The sequence below is a fragment of the Hylobates moloch genome, unplaced genomic scaffold (genome assembly GCF_009828535.3).
Source record: "Hylobates moloch isolate HMO894 unplaced genomic scaffold, HMol_V3 SCAFFOLD_20, whole genome shotgun sequence".
NCBI classification, from domain to species: domain Eukaryota; kingdom Metazoa; phylum Chordata; class Mammalia; order Primates; family Hylobatidae; genus Hylobates; species Hylobates moloch.
This window is the reverse complement of record NW_026652295.1, coordinates 30,226,212-30,246,299: the sequence shown is the minus strand read 5'-3', so window position 1 is coordinate 30,246,299 and position 20,088 is coordinate 30,226,212. Positions and strand designations below refer to the sequence as shown.

Sequence of the window (20,088 nt, the reverse complement as noted above, 5' to 3'; positions counted from 1 at the left end):
CATCCAAGCCCCTGTTACTCTGTGTTAACCCAGCCAAGAATCCAACTCAGCTTCCCACTACTCTCCTTGGTTTGCTCTACACCATGTTTCTCCAACATGCCCCTACCTGTATGTTCTCCTTCTGGCCTTTTGCTTATACCATACCTGCAACTGGAGTGCTTGCTGTCCTTCCATTAATGTGACAGTGTCATAAGATGCATTTCATGCTACCAGACTTCGCCAATGCAACCAAATCAGTACATGTTTTCTGAATATGTATAGAAGATAAATACAAGTGATGTAATTTATATTTTAGAGAAAAATTGTGACTGGGAATTACTAAATTTTACTTCATTCACTCATTCAGCAAATATGAGTTCATGGTACAGATGAGACTTCTCAGCCTTAAGGGACCCTTAGAGACCATCTAGTGTGAACCTCCTTTTTTTTGTTTTTGAGACGGGAGTCTCGCTCTGTTGCCCAGGGTGGAGTGCACTGGCATGGTCTCACTGCAACCTCTGTCTCCCGGTTCAAGCGATTCTCCTGCCTCAGCTCCTGAGTAGCTGGGATTACAGTCACCCACCACCATGCCCGGCTAATTTTTTTTTTTTTTTTTTGAGATGGAGTCTCACATTGTCACCCAGGCTGGACTGCAGTGGTGTGATTTTAGCTCTGCAATCTCCGCCTCCCAGGTTCAAGTGATTTTCTTGCCTCAGCTTCCCAAGTAGCTGGGATTACAGGTGTGTGCCACCATGCCTGGCTAATTTTTGTATTTTTACAAATACTCCAGCTCTGTCGCCAGGCTGGAGTGCAGTGGCACGATCTTGGTTCACTGCAACCTCCACCTCCAGGATTCAAGCAATTCCCTCCCTCAGGCTCTGGGGTAGCTGGGATTACAGGCGCCTGCCACCACACCTGGCCAATTTTTGTATTTTTAGTAGAGACGGGGTTTCACCATCCTGGCCTGGCTGGTCTTGAACTCCTGACCTGGTCATCCACCCGCCTCGGCCTCCCAGAGCGCTGGGATTACAGGCGTGAGACAGGCTTTCACCACCTTGGCCAGGCTAGTCTTGAACTTCTGACCTCAGGTGATCCGCCCACCTCGGCCTCCCAAAGTGCTGGGATTATAGGCGTGAGCCACTGCGCCCGGCCGTCACCCTTTTTTCATACATGAGGAGATGAGGCTCAAAGAGGAAGCTGGACGCCAGGTCCTCGGCAAATGGACCTCCTCTTCGGTCCTCATCAGTCGGCTCCCTGCTGGGCACCTCCCCGCTACCGGGTGGGGAACGCCCTCCACTGGCAGGGCCGGCCGACCGTCTTGGGCCAGTTCCCTAGCTGTCCGCTGGGCGCCGCCCTCGCCACCCGGCCGAGGACCCGCACAAGGTGCCCGTGGCGGCGCCTGACGGGAGGGTGGTGCCCAGGGGTGTCTTCTCGTCCTGTGTCCGCGCCCAGCGCCCCGCGCCCCGCGCTGTTCCTCGTGAGAGCGGCGGGCTGCGGGCCGCGCGGCCCCCGGGGCAGTGTCGGACACGGCGGGCGCGTACTCGCAGGCGGGGCACGGCCGCCCCCGCCAGGACCCGCAGGCCCGGAAACGCTTCCTGTCACAAAGGGGGGAACACGTGGGCGCCGGCTGCCGGGGCGGCCATCTCAGGGAACTAGGGTCACCAGAAGAGCCGCCCACCGTCTCTGCCCGCTCGACTCCTCTGCCCCGGCCGCTCGGCCGGTCCAGCCGCGGCTGGCGCCTGGCTGTGAGGTGGATTCCCGGCCCAGTCTGACCATCTCCCTCCAGTACGTACACGCGGCTCGAACCCGCGTGCAACCAGACGCCGACCCGCTCCTGAGAGCCTTCCACACTCCCCGAAGCCCCGCGATCATGGATAGTCCCTCTTCCCCAGGAACTCCCCACTGACACTGCCCCTCTGAGAGCCAGGTCCTCGGCTCCTGACAGCCTGCCTGGTCAGACCTTCAGTCCTGGGGGACTCGGGTGTCTGCGGCGATGGAGCTCCCGTGAGAGTCCCCTCTCTACTCAAACATAGGACCCACCTCGATCCCTCAGTCTTCCCCTGTCTCTCTTTCTCCTTAGGTTTTTCCACTTCGTTCGGACCCTCTCATAACTATGTCCATCCTCTACGTCTCCCCTCACCCAGATGCCTTCCCCAGCCTCCGAGCCCTCATAGCCGCTCGCTATGGGGAGGCTGGGGAGGGTCCCGGATGGGGAGGAACCCACCCCCGCATCTGTCTCCAGCCGCCCCCGACTAGCAGGACTCCCTTTCCCCCACCCCGCCTGCCGGCCCTGGAGCAGGGGCCCGGTGGGCTCTGGGTGTGGGGGGCCACGGCTGTGGCCCAGCTGCTGTGGCCAGCAGGCCTGGGGGGCCCAGGGGGCAGCCGGGCGGCTGTCCTTGTCCAACAGTGGGTCAGTTACGCCGACACGGAGTTAATACCAGCTGCCTGTGGAGCAACGCTGCCTGCCCTGGGACTCCGAAGCTCGGCCCAGGACCCCCAGGTGAGGGGGTTGTACAGAAGAGGGGGAGGGGAGAAATTCAGAGGAGGGAAGCGAGGACTGGAATGGACAATAAGACAAGAAGGTAGTACATCAGATGTGGGAAAAGAGTGATCAAATCCCAGATTGCAAACTGGTATGGTAACCCTGGGCACGTTTCATAAACCCTCTTTGTCTTGGTTTTCCTATGTCTATGAACACACAGGCAAGTTGATGTAATGCTTGCCTCACTGAGTTAGTAAGATTAAAAGATGTGCGCAGAGCACGTAGTTTAGTGCCAGGCACTTTTAAAGTCTCTTAGTAAAAGTTTGATGAGTCTGAAATTGATGAGGATAGAAGTTACTTGAATTGTAGGAAAAGACTGGGTGAGGGAGAGATGACAATTGCTGGGAGGAGATAAAAGAGAAATGAAATGAGGAAGGTAAGTGAGAGGAGAGATAACCCTGCCAGATTGTAACTATCAGTCCTTCCAAAGGAGACCTGTGCCTTGGTGTACTTTCAACTCTGCCTCCTTACATGGTGTTGAGCACATGATGGAAAATTAGTATTTCTTGAATGGATGAATGAATGTGACAGACCCTGACTTGCTCCCTTATATTGTGATCACCCTGTCTAAAATAGAGTCCTTGCATTCAGAATGTCTGTCCAAACAAACAAATAAAATAGAGTCCCTCTCTCCTGGAATTCCCTGTTCCCCTGTTTTATTTCTTTTTCTTTTTTTTTTTTTTTTGAGACGGAATCTCCTTGTTGCCCAGGCTGGAGTGCCATGGTGCGATAGGGCGATCTCAGCTTACCGCTCAAGCGATTCTCCTGCCTCAGCCTTCTGAGTAGCTGGGATTACAGGCGCCCGCCACCTTGCCCAGCTATTTTTTGGATTTTTAATAGAGATGGGGTTTTGTCGTGTTGACCAGGCTGGTCTTGAACTCCTAACCTCAGATGGTCTGCTCGCCTCGGCCTCCCAAAGTGCTGAGATTACAGGCGTGAGCCACCGCGCCCGGCCCCTGTTCCCCTCATTCCGCTTTATTTTTCTTCATAGGAGTTAAGAAAAATAGGGCACTGCATTTTACATTTGCTCATTTGTTGTTCCCCTACAAGAATGTTAACTCTACCAGGTCAGGGCTCTGTCCATCTGTTCGTGTTGCCCTCTCATTCCCTGGAGAAGTACTTAATACATATTTATTGATGTCCTGAACCTGGCAGTTATTGAGTTGCCTCATATAATCTTTACTTCTATGCTTAACATATTGCATCTAACACATAAGTATTGAGCAGGGATTTGTTGGATGAGTCAGAAGTTTTTTTTATTTGTTGGTTTGTTTGTTTTGAGATGGAGTCTCTCTCCGTCGCCCAGGCTGGAGTGCAGTGGCACGATCTCGGCTCACTGCAAGCTCCGCCTCCCGGGTTCACGCTATTCTCCTGCCTCAGCCTCCCAAGTAGCTGGGACTGCAGGCGCCCGCCACCACACCTGGCTATTGTTTTTTGTATTTTTAGTAGAGACGAGGTTTCACCATGTTAGCCAGGATGGTCTCGATCTCCTGACCTTGTGATCCGCCCAGAAGTATTTTTATTGTGACTGTTTGAGTGAAGAAATGGGACTCAGAGGTGGTGATTTGTGAGAGTGGGGTGGAGGGAGGCCACATGGATTGGGCTGTGGTGGGAGATGGAGGTGGGCCAAACCTTGTCTCACACTTCTTCCCCTTCCTGCCAGGCTGTGCTGGGGGCCCTGGGCAGGGCCCTGAGCCCCTTGGAGGAGTGGCTTCGGCTGCACACCTACTTGGCTGGGGAGGCCCCCACTCTGGCTGACCTGGCGGCTGTCACAGCCTTGCTGCTGCCTTTCCGATACGTGAGTCACCAGGCCTGGGGAAGAACAAGACTGCTCTCCTCAGACCTCACTGTAGGGTGACTGAGAATAGTCATTTATTTCCTGTTCCAGGTCCTAGACCCACCTGCTCGCCGGATCTGGAATAATGTGACTCGCTGGTTTGTCACATGTGTCCGGCAGCCAGAATTCCGAGCCGTGCTGGGAGAAGTGGTTCTATACTCAGGAGCCAGGCCTCTCTCTCATCAGCCAGGTGAGGAAGGGCGAGGAGTTGGAGGATAGGGGTTTCCCTGGGGCTTTCCATGCAACTCACTTTCTTTTTTTCTTAGAAATGGCAGAATCACTGGGGCAGCATCCTGCGGGAGAGGAAGGAGAGGGGGGAGGTCAGCATGGGTGAGACCTCGGGCATCTGAAATAGCCCATTTGAAACCTAGTAGCGCCATCCAAGAGGGTCCCCAGCTGGCTGAGTCTGAATTTCTGCACCTCTCTCTAGGCCCCGAGGCTCCTGCCCTCCCAAAGACAGCTGCTCAGCTCAAGAAAGAGGCAAAGAAACGGGAGAAGCTAGAGAAATTCCAACAGAAGCAGAAGATCCAACAGCAGCAGCCACCTCCAGGGGAGGTGAGAGGCAAGGGTGGAGCTGGAAGGAAAGTTGATGTCTGCAGTGATGGGGTGGCTGATGCCTGGGCCTATGTATTCTCCCTCCCAAGCAGAAGAAACCAAAACCAGAGAAGAGGGAGAAACGGGATCCTGGGGTCATTACTTATGACCTCCCAACCCCACCCGGGGAAAAGAAAGGTACTAGGAGTGGGAAAGGGCTCACCCCTCAGCAGCCCCTTCTAAGTTTTCACCCTATCTTGCTCTATTCTTGCTCTCACTACTTTGTTTGGTGAGGATTTGCAGACCCCCTGCCCTGCCCCTAGGCCCCTCAAATGCCTGTCCTATGATGTGAGTGACGGAGATCCTGATCCCTCTCTGCCAGCACGTCTCCTTCCCAGTGCTCCCAGCCACGGCACTGAGCCCTCCCTTCCTCTCCCCCAGATGTCAGTGGCCCCATGCCCGACTCCTACAGCCCTCGGTATGTGGAGGCTGCCTGGTACCCTTGGTGGGAGCAGCAGGGCTTCTTCAAGCCAGAGTATGGGGTGAGTGGGCACTGCTGCCCAGGCCCAGAGTGGGTGGGGTGGGGAAGGGCAGGACTGAAGGATGTGTTGCCTGGGAGGGGCTGGGAGAGGTGACCTGAGGCCTTAAACATGTGCCATCCTTCTCCACCATCAGCGTCCTAATGTGTCAGCAGCAAATCCCCGAGGTGTCTTCATGATGTGCATCCCACCCCCCAATGTGACAGGCTCCCTGCACCTGGGCCACGCGCTCACCAACGCCATCCAGGACTCCCTGACTCGGTGGTGAGCTTCTATCTGCACCTTCCTCTGGTTCCCTCTGCCTAGTCTGGCTCTCTCCTCTTCCCTGACAGCCCCCCAACCCTCTCTCCTTCTGGGTTGGTGCTCACCTCTGCCGACAGTGGCGCTACACTTCTCTCTGTCATTCCCATCTGATCATTTAGCTTCCTCTCCTAGTCCAGTACTCCCATGCAACACTGCCACTTGCAGACTGTCTTCTCTCCCTTCTTTCTTTATTTAATTTTAATTTAATTTAATTTAATTTTTAATTTTTTGTAAAGATGAGTTTTCGCTTTGTTGCTCAGTCTGGTCTCCAACTCCTGGCTCAAGTGATTTTCCTGCCTCAGACTCCCATAGTGCTGGGATTATAGGTGTGAGGCACCACACCCAGTCTCTCCCTTCTTTTTCTATTAACAATAACATTATTTTGAATTTAATTAGGAACATATGAATATATATATATATTTTTGGAGACAGAGTCTCGTTCTGTTGCCCAGGCCGGAGTGCAGTGACACCATCTCGGCTCATGGCCACCTCCGCCTCCTGGGTTCAAGTGATTCTTCTGCCTCAGCCTCCCAAGTAGTTGGGATTACAGGAATGCGCCACCACAACTGACCAAAATATATGAATATATTCTTATAAGAAATTTAAAGTTTCAAATCTCCTTGACCATTCCCCTCCACACCTACTTCCTCCTAAAGTAGGAGCCATTGTTATCACTTTGATGTGTATCTTTCCAGATCTTTCCTATTTACTTACATATACATGTACGCATAGAAATTTATAGTTCTCCTTTTGGGTGAGTCTTTTCTATTTTTTAACATAAAGGGTTCACATTACACATGTTATGCTCTAGCTTTCTTCTTACACTTAACACTTTCTCTTGGAGATCTTTCCTTGTCCTTACACACATACCACACCTACTGACTTCCTTCTTTTTAATTGTTCCATAATATCTCATAGTGTGGCTATACCATAGTGAAGTCATTCTTTTCTTTTTTTTTTTTCTTTGAGAGAGTTTCGCTCCTTTTGCTCAGGCTGGAGTGCAGTGGTGCGATCTTGGCTCACTGCAACCTCCACCTCCTAGGTTCAGGCGATTCTCTTGCCTCAGCCTCCCAAGTAGCTGGCATTACAGGCACCTGCCACCGCACCCGGCTAATTTTTGTATTTTTAGTAGAGATGGGGTTTCACCATGTTGGCCAGGCTGGTCTCGAACTCCTGACCTCAGGTGATCTGCCTGTCTCGGCCTCCCAAAGTGCTGGGATTGCAAGCGTGAGCCACTGCTCCCGGCCTGGAGTCACTTTTTAATTAATGATTCATTCTGTTTTTTTGTTTTTTTTTTCTGTTGAAAACCTTACTCTAATGCACATCCCTGTACATGAAGTTTGTCCAACCTGCAGCCTGTGGGCCACATGCGGCCCAGGACGGCTTTGAATGCGGCCTAACTCAAATTTGTAAACTTTCTTTAAACATTTAAGAATTTTTTTGCGATTTTTTTTTTTTTTTAAGCTCATCAGCTATCATTAATGTTAGTGTATTTTTTTAAATTTATTTTTATTTTTTATTTATTTATTTATTTTTTGAGATGAGTCTTGCACTACCGCCCAGGCTGGAGTGCAGTGGTGAGATCTCGGCTCACAGCAAGCTCCAAGCTCCGCCTCCCACCTTAACGCCATTCTCCTGCCTCAGCCTCCCTAGTAGCTGGGACTACAGGTGCCCGCCACTGCGCCCAGCTAATTTTTTTTTTTGTATTTCTAGTAGAGATGGGGTTTCACCATGTTGGCCAGGATGGTCTCGATCTCCTGACCTCGTGATCCGCCCGCCTCGGAGTCCCAAAGTGCTGGGATTACAGGCGTGAGCCACTGCACCCGGCCAGTGTTAGTGTATTTTATGTGTGGCCCAAGACAATTCCTCCATCTGGCCCAGGGAAGCCAAAAGATTGGATACCCCTGCTCTACATGCCTGCTCAAGCATGTGTGGAAGGGTTTCTCTGGTGTAGCTATCAAGAAGTGAAACTGCTAGGTCGGCAGGGGCACACCTATATTAAGTACAAACGGAAGCTGCCAAGTTGCCCTGCAGAATGGCTTTGCTGATTGATACCTCCAGGAATTGCTGTGAGAGTGTTCATTTCCCCACCCTTGCCAAGCCTGAGCATTAGGGTTGCCTAATTAGTTTTGCCAATCTGATGGGCAAAAAAAGATACCTCTGTTACTTTACTTTGTACCTTTCTGATTGCTATTGAAGTTGTGCCTATTTTCATGTTTTTTGGCCAGTCAGGTTCACCCGTATGTGAATTGTCTGTATCTATCTTCTGCCCATTTTTCTATTGATTCTTTGTTGTTTTTCTTTTTAATTTTTTTTTGAGAATTCTTTACCTGTTCTGGGTATTGTTTTTTTTTTGTTATATATTATAAATGTTTTTGTTGTATTATTGTGTGGTAGTTTTCCTGTTAATTGTAAATGTTTCTCCTGTTTTCTGTTACTGTTTGTTTTCACTGTTAATATTTATATTAAAATATTAATATTTTAATTAGTAATAAATACAAAGTAATATTCTAGGCGACAAATCTTTTTAAAAAGTATTTTAAAATAACTTTACCATTTTTGGAAACCAGGGTTTATTATATTTAAATTTTGGGAATTTTTTCTGGTGTCTTATGTACTAAATTAATGTGGTAAAAAAATATTTACTGGGCCCAACTATGTGCCACCCCTGCTCTGAGCACTGGGGATATAATGTTTGATTGTGCATTTTGCAAGTAAATGAGAGCTGGGAAAACAGTTATATGTTTTTTTTTAATTTTTATTATTATTATTCTTTTTTTGAGACAGAGTCTCTCTCTGTTGCCCAGGCTGGAGTGCGGTGGCGCAATCTTGGCTCACTGCAAGCTCCACCTCCCGGGTTCACGCCATTCTCCTGCCTCAGCCTCCCTAGCTCGCCACCACGCCCGGCTAATTTTTTGTATCCTTTTTAGTAGAGACAGGGTTTCACCGTGTTGGCCAGAGTGGTCTCGATCTCCTGACCTCATGATCCGCTCGCCTCAGCCTCCCAAAGTGCTGGGATTACAGGCGTGAGCCACCATGCCTGGCCTGGTTTTTTTTTTTTTTTTTTTTGAGACAGAGCCTTGCTCTGTTTCCCAGGCTGGAGTGCAGTGGTGCGTGCTTACTGCAACCTCTGCCTCCCGGGTTCAAGCTATTCCCCTGCCTCAGCCTTCTGAGTAGCTGGGATTACAGGTGCACGCCACCACACCTGGCAAATTTTTGTATTTTTAGTAGAGACGGGGTTTCACCATGTTGGTCAGGCTGGTCTTGAACTCCTGACCTTGTGATCCGCCCGCTTCGGCCTCCCAAAGTGCTAGGATGACAGGCATGAGCCACTTCACCCAGCCAAAGTTCTGTTAAATACATATAACATACAATGGCCAAGTTGTTTGTGTTTGTGTTTGCGTTTTTGTTTTGTTTTTCAATTTTTCAATTTTTTTTTTGGAAATGGAGTCTCACTCTGTCACCCAGGCTGGAGTGCAGTGGCACAATCTCTGCTCACTGCAAGCTCTGCCTCCCAGGTTCACACCATTCTCCTGCCTCAGCCTCCTGAGTAGCTGGGACTATAGGTGCCCGCCACCACGCCTGGCTAATTTTTTTTTTATTTTTAGTAGAGACGGGGTTTTACCGTGTTAGCCAAGATGGTCTCGATCTCCTGACCTCGTGATTTGCGTGCCTTGGCATCCCAAAATGCTGGGATTATAGGCGTGAGCCACCACGCCCGGCCTTGTTTTTCAATTTTTTAACAAAACCGAGAGAGGGTCTCGCTGTGTTGCCTAGGCTGGTCTCGAACTTCTGGGCTCAAGCAATCCTCCTGCCTCAGTCTCTCAAAGTGCTGGGACTACAGGCATGAACCACCATACCTGGCCTCCAAGTTTGTTTACATGAGAACAGAATGAATACTTTTTTTTTTTTTTAAATTGAGACAGAGTCTCGCTCTGTCGCCCAGGCTGGAGCACAGTGATGCGATCTCGTCTCACTGCACCCTCAACCACTCGGGTTCAAGCGATTCTCATGTCTCAGTCTCCTGAGTAGCTGGGAATACAGGCATGCACCACCACGCCCAGCTAATTCTTTTGCATTTTTAGTAGACAGAGTTTTGCCATGTCAAGCTGGTCTCGAACTCCTAACCTGAAGTGATCCGCCTGCCTCGGCCTCCCAAAGTGCTAGGATTACAGGCATGAACCACCGCGCCTGGCCACATACTTCTTATAAAACTCTTAAGGTAGCCACATTTTTTTCCAGTGCACGTGGTTTAAATAAAATGTGAGACACTCCCATTACTTTAATGGAATAGAGTTATATCAACTTTTAATTTTTATTTATTTGTTTATTTATTTATTTTTGAGACAGAGTCTCTCTCACTCTGTTGGTCAGATTGGAGTGCATTGGCATGGTCACAGCACAGTCACAGCACAATCACAGCTCGGTGCAGCCTCAACCTCAGCCACCCAAGTAGCTGGGAACAAAGGTGCACGCCACCATGCCTGGCTTTTTTTTTTTTTTGCAGAGACTAGGTCTCACTATGTTGCCCAGGCTAGTCTGCAACTCCTGGGCTCAAGCAGTCCTCCCACCTTGGCCTTCCAAAGTGTTGGGGTTATAGGCTTGAGCCACTGTGCCTGGCTTGAATTCTTTAATCTATCTAAAGTTTCTTTTTGTGACTATTGGTAAGGGGGAGATTTCTTCCAAATAATTAGCTAGTTGTTCCAAACAAATATTTTGAATAGTTTATCCTTATTTTACTGATTGGAAGTGCCACCTTTCACAAATACTAAATTTGCTTGTATCTGTTACCAGGCACTATTTTGTTCCTGTTTAGTAACTTATTTTAACAATTAGAACTTTTGCTATCCTGTTTGGCAGGAGCCTCCTCTTTGTTTTTTTTGTTGTTGTTGTTGTTTTTGAGACAGAGTCTCACTCTATCATCCAGGCTGGAGTGCAGTGGCACAATCTCAGCTCACTGCAACCTCCCCCTCCCGGGTTCAAGCAATTCTCGTGCTTCAGCCTCCCAAGTAGCTGGGATTACAGGTATGCACCACCATCTTGGCTAATTTTTGGTAGAGACAGGGTTTCGCCATGTTGGTCAGGCTGGTCTCGAACTCCTGTCCTCAAGTGATCCACTCGCTTTGGCCTCCCAAAGTCCTGGGGTTACAGGTGTGAGCCACCATGCATGCCTGTCTTTGTTCTTTTTCCGTATTGCCTTGGCTCTTCCTGCAAATCTTTTCTCCTTGACTAGCTTTAGAATCACAAGGGTTCCAGCTCCACCCCTGCTTCTTTCTTTTTTTGTTTGTTTGTTTTTTGGAGATGGAGTCTCACTCTGTCACCCAGGCTGGAGTGCAATGGCATAATCCCGGCTTGCTGCAACCTCTGCTTCCCAGGTTCAAGCAGTTCTCCTGCCTCAGCCTCCCAGGTAGCTGGGATTACAGGCACCCGCCACCATGCCCAGCTAATTTTGTATTTTTAGTAGAGACAGGGTTTTACCATGTTGGCCAAGCTTATCTTGAACTCCCTCCCTCAGGTGATCCACCCACCTCGGCCTCCCAAAGTGCTGGGATTACAGGTGCATGCCACCATGCCCAGCTAATTTTGTATTTTTAGTAGAGACGGGATTTTACCATGTTGGCCAGGCTGATCTCGAACTCCCCCACTTCAGGTGATCTGCTCACCTCAGCCTCCCAAAGTTCTGGGATTACAGGCGTGAGCCACCGCGCCCGGCCTGCCTGCTTCTTTATTTAGTCCATTGACTCGTTGCCTGAAGCCTCTGCTTTCTTTGGTGGCAGGCACCACTGGCCTGGCTCACCCTCTGGTCCTCCATGCCCCCCAACAGGCACCGCATGCGTGGGGAGACCACCCTGTGGAACCCTGGCTGTGACCATGCAGGTATTGCCACCCAGGTGGTGGTGGAGAAGAAGCTATGGCGTGAGCAGGGACTGAGCCGGCACCAGCTGGGCCGCGAGGCCTTTCTACAGGAGGTCTGGAAGTGGAAGGAGGAGTGAGTATGCAGCATCCCTGTGGGCATCGCAGCCCTGCCTCCCTGTCCCCTATCCAGAAGACCTCTGTCACTTGTAACCCCTGGCCACAGGGTCAGACCCTCTCACAGAGGCAGAGTCAGTGGCTCTAGGGCCCAGGTACATTTCAAGGGGATGGGTGATCTCCACACTGCCCAGTCAGCCACCTGAAGTCTCCCTCCAGCCCAGGCATGAGTGCTGACCTCAGCCTGTCTGTCTAATTCCAGGAAAGGTGACCGGATTTACCACCAGTTGAAGAAGCTCGGCAGCTCCTTGGACTGGGATCGAGCCTGTTTCACCATGGACCCTGTGCGTGGGAGGAGTGTCAAAGATGGGGCAGGAGTAGGAGTCTCCCCAGGGTGGGACCCCCACAGGAGAGAGCACAGGTGCTGTGGCCCTCTCTCAGGAGCTGGCCCATGTAAAATACCATGGAGGGCTCAGCTGCAAACGCCACTTCCCACCCCTCACCATGGCACTTTCCATATCACGGCACTTCATGTTTCCTGTCTTGGCTCTGGGAGCTCCAGATTCCTCCAGATGGCACATGATCAGGACCCCGTCTCCCATGGAGCCTGAACTCCCAGGGTCCTCTGCACCAGTATTTGTCCCCAGCTGAGTGTCTTCCTCGCCATCTGCAGCATCACAAGGCTTGTTGCCTGCTCTTGTGTTCCCTTAGTCCTCTCTCCCCCTCAAGGAAAGAAGGAAAGTACTCCCCTCAGAGGGGTCTTTGTGCTGGCCAGTGGGACTCTGTATGGGCAAGGCCTCACTGGAGCCCTGGGTGTCTGCCTGGGCTTCCAGGCACAAGGCCCATCTCTCTGACTTCTCCCTGCTCCACCCCAGAAACTCTCAGCAGCTGTGACAGAGGCCTTTGTCCGGCTTCACGAGGAAGGCGTCATCTATCGCAGTACCCGCCTTGTTAACTGGTCCTGCACCCTCAACTCTGCCATCTCTGACATTGAGGTGCGCCCCCCAACCTGGCCTGTCTCCATCTCCAATCTACCCAGGCCCTGGCCCTGGCCCCTGGGCCACGCCTCTAAATACCCATTTTACAGGTGGATAAGAAGGAGCTGACAGGTCGCACCCTGCTCTCCGTGCCTGGCTACAAGGAGAAGGTGGAGTTCGGGGTCCTCGTGTCCTTTGCCTATAAGGTCCAAGGCTCAGGTAGGAGCCAGGGGCACCAGGATCCTGGGCTGGGAGTGGCAGGAAGGGGCCAGGGCCAAGACCACAAGGCCTTCTGTCACCCCAGACAGCGACGAGGAGGTGGTGGTGGCAACAACTCGGATCGAGACAATGCTGGGAGATGTGGCTGTAGCTGTGCACCCCAAAGATACCAGATACCAGGTGGGGGACTGTCCACAGTTAGGGAAGAAGTCCTGGCCAAAAAGGGCTCCCATCCTTATGGAGTGGAGGGGTTGGATTTAGGTCCCTGGCTGAGGAGAGGAAACTGGGTTAGAAGCTGGTCTTCAGTTTCTTTCCCAGCTCTGAGGGTAGAGCTATTAGGGACTGTTTGGGGGAGTTCAAGTGTTGGGCTAGTCAGGACCCTGGAAAGGAAGGACTTGGGCCCAGCCCTTCGTGCATTTTTAAAAAGTTAAGTAGCCGGGCATGGTGGCTCATGCCTGTAATCCCAGCGCTTTGGGAGGCTGAGGCAGGCGAATCATAAGGTCACAAGTTCGAGACCAGCCTGGCCAACATAGTGAAACCCCATCTCTACTAAAAATACAAAAAATTAGCCGGTTGTAGTGGCAGGTGCCTGTAATCTCAGCTACTCAGGAGGCTAAGGCAGGAGAATCGCTTGAACCTGGGATGCGGAGGTTGCAGTGAGCCGAGATCACTCCGCTGCACTCCAGCCTTGGCGACAGAGCGAAACTCCGTCTCAAAAAAAAAAAAAAAAAAGTTAAATAGAGACAAGGTCTTGCTCTGTTAACCAGGCTGATCTTGAACTCTTGGCCTCAAGGAAGCCTCCTGCCCCAGCCTCCCAAAGTGTGGGGATTACAGATGTGAGCCATGGCACCAAGACCCTTCATGCTTTTATTTTTATTTTTTTGAGAGAGGGTCTCACTCTGTTGCCCAGGCTAGAGTGCAGTGGCACCATCTTGGCTCACTGCAACCTCCACCTCCCGGGTTCAAGCAGTGCTCGTGCCTCAGCCTCTTGAGTACCTGAGATTACAGGCACACGTCACTACACCTGGCTAATTTTTTTTTTGTATTTTTAGTAGAGATGAGGTTTCGCCATGTTGGCCAGGCTGGTCTCCAACTCCCGGCCTCAAGTGATCTGCCCGCCTCAGCCTCCCACAGTTCTGGGATTACAGGTGGGAATCACAGTGTCTGGCCCCGCTTCATGTATTTTTGATATCTTTCCGCCCCCAGCACCTGAAGGGGAAGAACGTGATCCACCCATTCCTGCCTCGGAGCCTTCCCATTGTCTTTGATGAATTTGTGGACATGGACTTCGGCACAGGTGGGCAAGGGGCTGGTCCTGTAGGGAGAGGAAAAGACTGGAGCTGCACCTTAGCTGTCCATCTTCTCTCAGCGAAAAAGAAAATAAGCTTCAGCCAAATAGACAGAGCTTGGGGTGGTTCTCAAGGGACTGTATTAGACAAGTGGGGGCCAGGAGTGGTCTCTGAGCTACATCTTTCAGCAAAAGAGGTGAGTGTAGGAAGGAGCTCTGTGGACTCCCTCATGATCTGGGCATCGCGACGTACACCCAGGTGCTGTGAAGATCACCCCAGCACATGACCAAAACGACTATGAAGTTGGGCAGCGGCACGGGCTGGAGGCCATCAGCATCATGGACTCCCAGGGGGCCCTCATCAACGTGCCTCCACCTTTCCTGGTGAGGCTGCCTGGGGCAAGAGTGCCCGGGTCAGGGAGATGGAGGGATGGCTGGGCATTGCCATGATGAGGCCTCATTCCTACCCAGGGCCTGCCCAGGTTTGAGGCCAGGAAAGCGGTGCTGGTGGCGCTGAAGGAGCGGGGACTGTTCCGTGGCATTGAGGACAACCCCATGGTGGTGCCACTTTGCAAGTGAGGGTGGGGGCCTGGGACGGGAGGAGGATGGAGGGCTCCTCAGGGTTTTAGCACCTGGCCTTCTCACCTACATGTACCCCCAGCCGGTCGAAGGACGTGGTAGAGCCTCTGCTGCGGCCGCAGTGGTACGTTCGCTGCGGGGAGATGGCCCAGGCTGCCAGCGCCGCTGTGACTCGGGGTGACCTCCGCATCCTGCCTGAGGCCCATCAGCGCACATGGCATGCCTGGATGGACAACATCCGGTGTGTAGGGCCCTCAGTGTGGGAGGGGCTTGCCGAGGACTGAGCAGGGCTCACTCGGGCCAGGCTCCACCAGGCCCTCCCTGATTTCTCCTCCCCGACATTTGCAGGGAGTGGTGCATTTCCAGACAGCTGTGGTGGGGCCATCGCATCCCAGCCTACTTTGTCACTGTCAATGACCCAGCTGTGCCCCCTGGGGAGGTGAGCAGAGGGCCAGAGCTAGCTGCTGGGACACCCTGGGGGAGCGGTGGGTTTACTGGGTCCTTAGTGGGGGGAGGGGCAGGGTGAGCCAGAAGCAGACACACCCCCTTGGGTAATCACTGCACCTGTGGCAGGACCCTGACGGGCGGTACTGGGTGAGTGGACGCAATGAGGCAGAGGCCCGGGAGAAGGCAGCCAAGGAGTTCGGAGTGTCCCCTGACAAGATCAGTCTCCAGCAAGGCAAGGCGGGGCTTTGAGGGTTTGGAGGGAGTTGTGGGGGGCAGAGCTTCACACTCCCTCTGACCTCTGACCTTTGGCCTCTCTCAGATGAGGATGTATTGGATACCTGGTTCTCCTCCGGCCTCTTCCCCTTATCCATTTTGGGCTGGCCCAACCCGGTATGTTCCTGGGGCCGGAGCTTGGCGGGACAGGGGACTGGAGGGTGGGTGTTGGCTCCCCTTCACACCCTGGTCTGCCCTCAGTCAGAAGACCTGAATGTGTTCTACCCTGGGACACTGCTGGAGACCGGTCACGACATCCTCTTCTTCTGGGTGGCCCGGATGGTCATGCTGGGCCTGAAGCTCACGGGCAGGCTGCCCTTTAGAGAGGTGCGGAGACAGCCGAGACCCTCCCATCGCCCCCAGCCTCCTCTCCTACCGTCCTGTGCTGCAGCACAGGCCCCGCGTGGCTGGGGCATGGGGTTAGCTGTGGGCGGGCCTGACCCAGGGGCTGGTGTGGGGTTGAAATCCAGCCTGGGACCTGCTCAGTGATTCCTGTGCCCAGGGCTTCATCTTCCCAGAGGAAGGAGTGCTTCTGATTCACATAAAAGCGCTGAATGAGCTCTTGGGGACACTTGGTGGGACCTGAGGTTCACAGTGGGGTAGACCAGACACAGTCCTGGTCGGGGCACTGAGGCCGGGGAAGGAGAGGACTGAGTCTCACGGGCCTCCTCACCTCCTCTGCAGGTCTACCTCCATGCCATCGTGCGAGATGCTCACGGCCGGAAGATGAGCAAGTCTCTAGGCAATGTCATCGATCCCCTGGACGTCATCTATGGAATCTCCCTACAGGTGGCCTGGGTGCTGGGCCAGCCAGGAAGCGCCATGGGGCTGTGGTCACAGCCACCTGACTGCTCCCACTCCACCCTCAGGGCCTCCAGGACCAGCTACTGAACAGCAACCTGGATCCCAGCGAGGTGGAGAAGGCCAAAGAAGGGCAGGTATGGAGGGTTGGGCTGGGCTGAGCAGGAGCACAGCGTGGACGGGGCTGGCTGAGGATGCTCCTCCCTCTGCCTCTTCCCTGTAGAAAGCTGACTTCCCAGCGGGGATTCCCGAGTGTGGCACCGATGCTCTCCGGTTTGGATTATGTGCCTACACGTCCCAGGGTATGGCCCCCAAAGCTTCCCTCCCAGCCACTCCTTCCTCCTTCTGTGAGGCCCATCCCTCTTCTCAACCCTGAGCCTCTGGTGGGCATGGGCTGGGAAGAGGATGATGAGGACTCACATCTCACCCCTGACCCAGGTCGTGACATCAACCTGGATGTGAACCGCATACTGGGTTACCGCCACTTCTGCAACAAGCTCTGGAATGCCACCAAGTTTGCCCTTCGTGGCCTTGGGAAGGGTTTTGTGCCCTCACCCACCTCCCAGGTAAGGACCTGGTGGGCAGCAAAGCTAGCAGCACCCACACAGGCTATACCCCTGTCCGGAGCAGCCTTCATGTAGCTGAGGGGACAGATAGACACAGAGACAGACAGCTAAAGGGAAAGCCCAGGGCACTGGGGAGTGGGGCCTGTCACTTCTTCCCAGATCCTGGCACATAGGTGGTTGCTTTGGGCTCATCAGACTCTGGATGAAGATTTGCCCATGACTCCTGCCCCCGTGGAGTTCTGGCACCCTCCCCTGGCCCGCTGGCTGATACACCCTCTCTCCCCAAGCCCGGAGGCCATGAGAGCCTGGTGGACCGCTGGATTCGCAGCCGCCTGACAGAGGCTGTGAGGCTCAGCAATCAAGGCTTCCAGGCCTACGACTTCCCGGCCGTCACCACTGCCCAGTACAGCTTCTGGCTCTATGAGCTCTGTGATGTCTACTTGGTGAGAAGGAGCAGAACGGGGCAGGGGATGGTGGGGGCGGGTGGGCAGCAGAGCCCTGGGCTCAGTTTTGCCAGAGCTGGCCTTGAGACCTAAGCCAACCCATCCCCTTCCCAGTCCTCACAGGCACAGCGAGGGCTCAAGGCTAGACCTCCAACCATGAGCCCTGTACCTCTCGTCCCCTAGGAGTGCCTGAAACCTGTACTGAATGGGGTGGACCAGGTGGCAGCCGAGTGTGCCCGCCAGACCCTGTACACTTGCCTGGACGTTGGCCTGCGGCTGCTCTCACCCTTCATGCCCTTCGTGACGGAGGAGCTGTTCCAGAGGCTGCCCCGGAGGATGCCGCAAGGTCCCCCTAGCCTCTGTGTTACCCCCTACCCGGAGCCCTCAGAGGTATGGGATGGCCTGGAGAGGGGAGTCTGACCTGCCCTCCAGGCCCCCTCACCCCCTCCTCCACCCCACAGTGCTCCTGGAAGGACCCCGAGGCAGAAGCCGCCCTTGAGCTGGCGCTAAGCATCACGCGAGCCGTGCGCTCCCTGCGGGCCGACTACAACCTCACCCGGATCCGGCCTGACTGTGAGCCTCAGGCCCCCATGTCCGCCCCATCCCACTGTCCCCTCAGCCCACTCTGGGACCCAGTGTCCGGCAGTGACTGCTTGGTTTCCTGTCTCCATGGAGTTAGGCCTCACCTTTCTCCCTCCCTGGCAGGTTTCCTGGAAGTGGCGGATGAGGCCACGGGCGCCCTGGCATCGGCGGTGTCGGGCTACGTGCAGGCGCTGGCCAGCGCAGGTGTGGTGGCTGTTCTGGCCCTGGGGGCTCCCGTCCCCCAGGGCTGCGCTGTGGCTCTGGCCTCTGATCGCTGCTCCATCCACCTGCAGCTTCAGGGGCTGGTGGACCCTGCGCGGGAGCTGGGCAAGCTGCAAGCAAAGCGAGTTGAGGCCCAGCGGCAGGCCCAGCGTCTGCGGGAACGCCGTGCCGCCCCGGGCTACCCTGTCAAGGTGCCCCTCGAAGTCCAGGAGGCAGATGAAGCCAAGGTGTGTGGCCTGGGTGGGCATTTCCCACACCATCCACTTCCTCCATCAAAACCCTGGTCTGGGCTGGTCCGAGTGCAGTGGTGTTGACAACTAATTGATCATAACCAGTTACAGATTTCTTTGTTCCTTCTCCACTCCCGCTAGCCTTAAAAAACAAAACAGCCTGACTCAGTGGCTCACACCTGTAATCCCAGAACTTTGGGAGGCCGAGGTGGGTGGATCACTTGAGCCCAGGGGTTTGAGACCAGGCAACGTGGTGAAATCCCATCTCTACAACAAAAATACAAAAATTAGCCGGCCATAGTGGCACATACCTGGGGTCCCAGCTACTTAGGGGGCTGAGGTGGGCGGATTGCTTGAGCCTGGGAGGTCAAGGCTGCAGTGAGCCGAGATCATGCCACTGCACTCCAGCCTGGGCAACAGAGAGAGAGAAGACCCTGTCTTAAAAAAAAAGAAAAAAAAAATCCAAAACAAAAACCAATTCTGGTCTGGAAGCTGGACTCTGTACCCAACCCTGGGGAATCCACTGGGGAGCATGGAGCCCAGGAGCTTTGAGCAGGGACCATAGAAGGCCCTCCCCTTACACATGGGGAGCAGCCAGGGGCTGGGCACAGCCCAGGGTCACACAACAGGTCGGAGATGGAGGCTCACCTAGAACCAGGCATCCTATCTCCCAGCCAGACCCTTCGTACCCCACCCAGCTGCCCGAAATGTGGAAACCCGCATGCCTGGGGCTGGGCTTGGGGTCCACATGTAGTCAGGGAGCCTTGGGCCTCCCACCACTTACTTTCAATCCTACTGGGCTGACCCTGGAAGGCCAGTCTCATTTGTCCCCTGCCTCCTGGGTTCCGCCAGAGAGGAGCAGGGAGCAGTGGATTAAACTGCACAGACACAGAGAAAAACCAGTCATGGAGGCTAAGAGCTAGAGAGCCTTGAGTGGACGTGGTTAATCTCACTTGGTTCTCCCAAGAGCCCTGGGAGGGGGGCAATATCATCATCATCTGACAAATGAAGTAACCGGCCTGGGAGCCTGTGCTCTCCTGCTTAGGTGGGGACACTGAATGGGGAACATGTAGGCTCTGAGGTTCCTTTGTTCTTGGGGACTGACCACTCGGTGGGAAAAGGCAAGACCCAAGAGGTGGTGGTGGAAGTGGGGGTGCTGGTGGGAATGGGTGGGGAGCCAGGCCAGCCAGGTTCACGCCTCCTCTGAGCTACTGGCCTCCCATGGTCCTCGCTCATCTTTCCAACTTTGTTGTCCTGGGTGTTTGGGGGGTCTCTTCGCTTGGACCTGGGTCCTCACCCAGCCCCTGGTTCCATTCCAGCTCCAACAGACGGAAGCAGAGCTTAGGAAGGTGGACGAGGCCATTGCCCTGTTCCAGAAGATGCTGTGATCCACCACCCAGCTCCACCCCTCACCCCCAGCGGCTCACCATGGGGATGGCAGCAATAAAATATTTTCCCACAAAATCCTCTTGTCATCTGTGGTGGGGGCAGAGAGGGGGGCAGAGGGGCTGGGTGCCTGAATCCTTGGGGGCTGCAGGGTGGGAGTGAGGCCCTGGTTCTGGAGGGCAGAGGAGTGCGTCTATCTGTCCCTGGCACTGTGCCAGGCCTGAGTCACGCTGCTCACTCCCTTCCTCCTCCCCAGCTCTCATTCACCTCCACACTGCAGCCAAGGGAGGCCCGCCCTGGCGTGGGCTGCTGCCTGTGGCCTTGGGCAGGCATGAGCAAAGGGGCCAGGGGTTGCCTGTCCTCCCCCACCC

At 53.8% G+C, this 20,088-nt stretch overlaps 1 protein-coding gene across 3 annotated transcripts; it reads left to right on the top strand.

Moving 5' to 3' along the window:
* The first annotated feature begins 1,543 nt into the window (after positions 1-1,543).
* VARS1 (valyl-tRNA synthetase 1) lies at positions 1,544-19,795 on the top strand. 3 transcript variants are annotated; one of them, XM_032141308.2, is made up of 30 exons: positions 1,544-1,764; positions 2,060-2,479; positions 4,185-4,319; positions 4,410-4,548; positions 4,789-4,913; positions 5,003-5,090; positions 5,334-5,434; positions 5,568-5,695; positions 11,559-11,723; positions 11,967-12,048; positions 12,580-12,699; positions 12,792-12,900; positions 12,986-13,080; positions 14,107-14,197; positions 14,448-14,572; positions 14,660-14,763; positions 14,850-15,008; positions 15,116-15,206; positions 15,341-15,446; positions 15,534-15,604; positions 15,689-15,814; positions 16,172-16,276; positions 16,357-16,425; positions 16,512-16,590; positions 16,727-16,854; positions 17,142-17,297; positions 17,481-17,687; positions 17,759-17,870; positions 18,003-18,328; positions 19,651-19,795. In XM_032141308.2, the coding sequence occupies exons 2-30, from the start codon at positions 2,093-2,095 to the stop codon at positions 19,717-19,719; spliced, it is 3,798 nt and encodes a 1,265-aa protein (XP_031997199.1). In that variant the 5' UTR covers positions 1,544-1,764; positions 2,060-2,092; the 3' UTR covers positions 19,720-19,795. The 3 variants fall into 3 exon arrangements, with proteins under 3 accessions (XP_031997199.1, XP_058288259.1, XP_031997201.1); XM_032141310.2 differs by having other exon boundaries at positions 1,549-1,764; positions 5,006-5,090; XM_058432276.1 differs by lacking the exon at positions 4,185-4,319 and having other exon boundaries at positions 1,545-1,764.
* Positions 19,796-20,088: the final 293 nt, after the last annotated feature.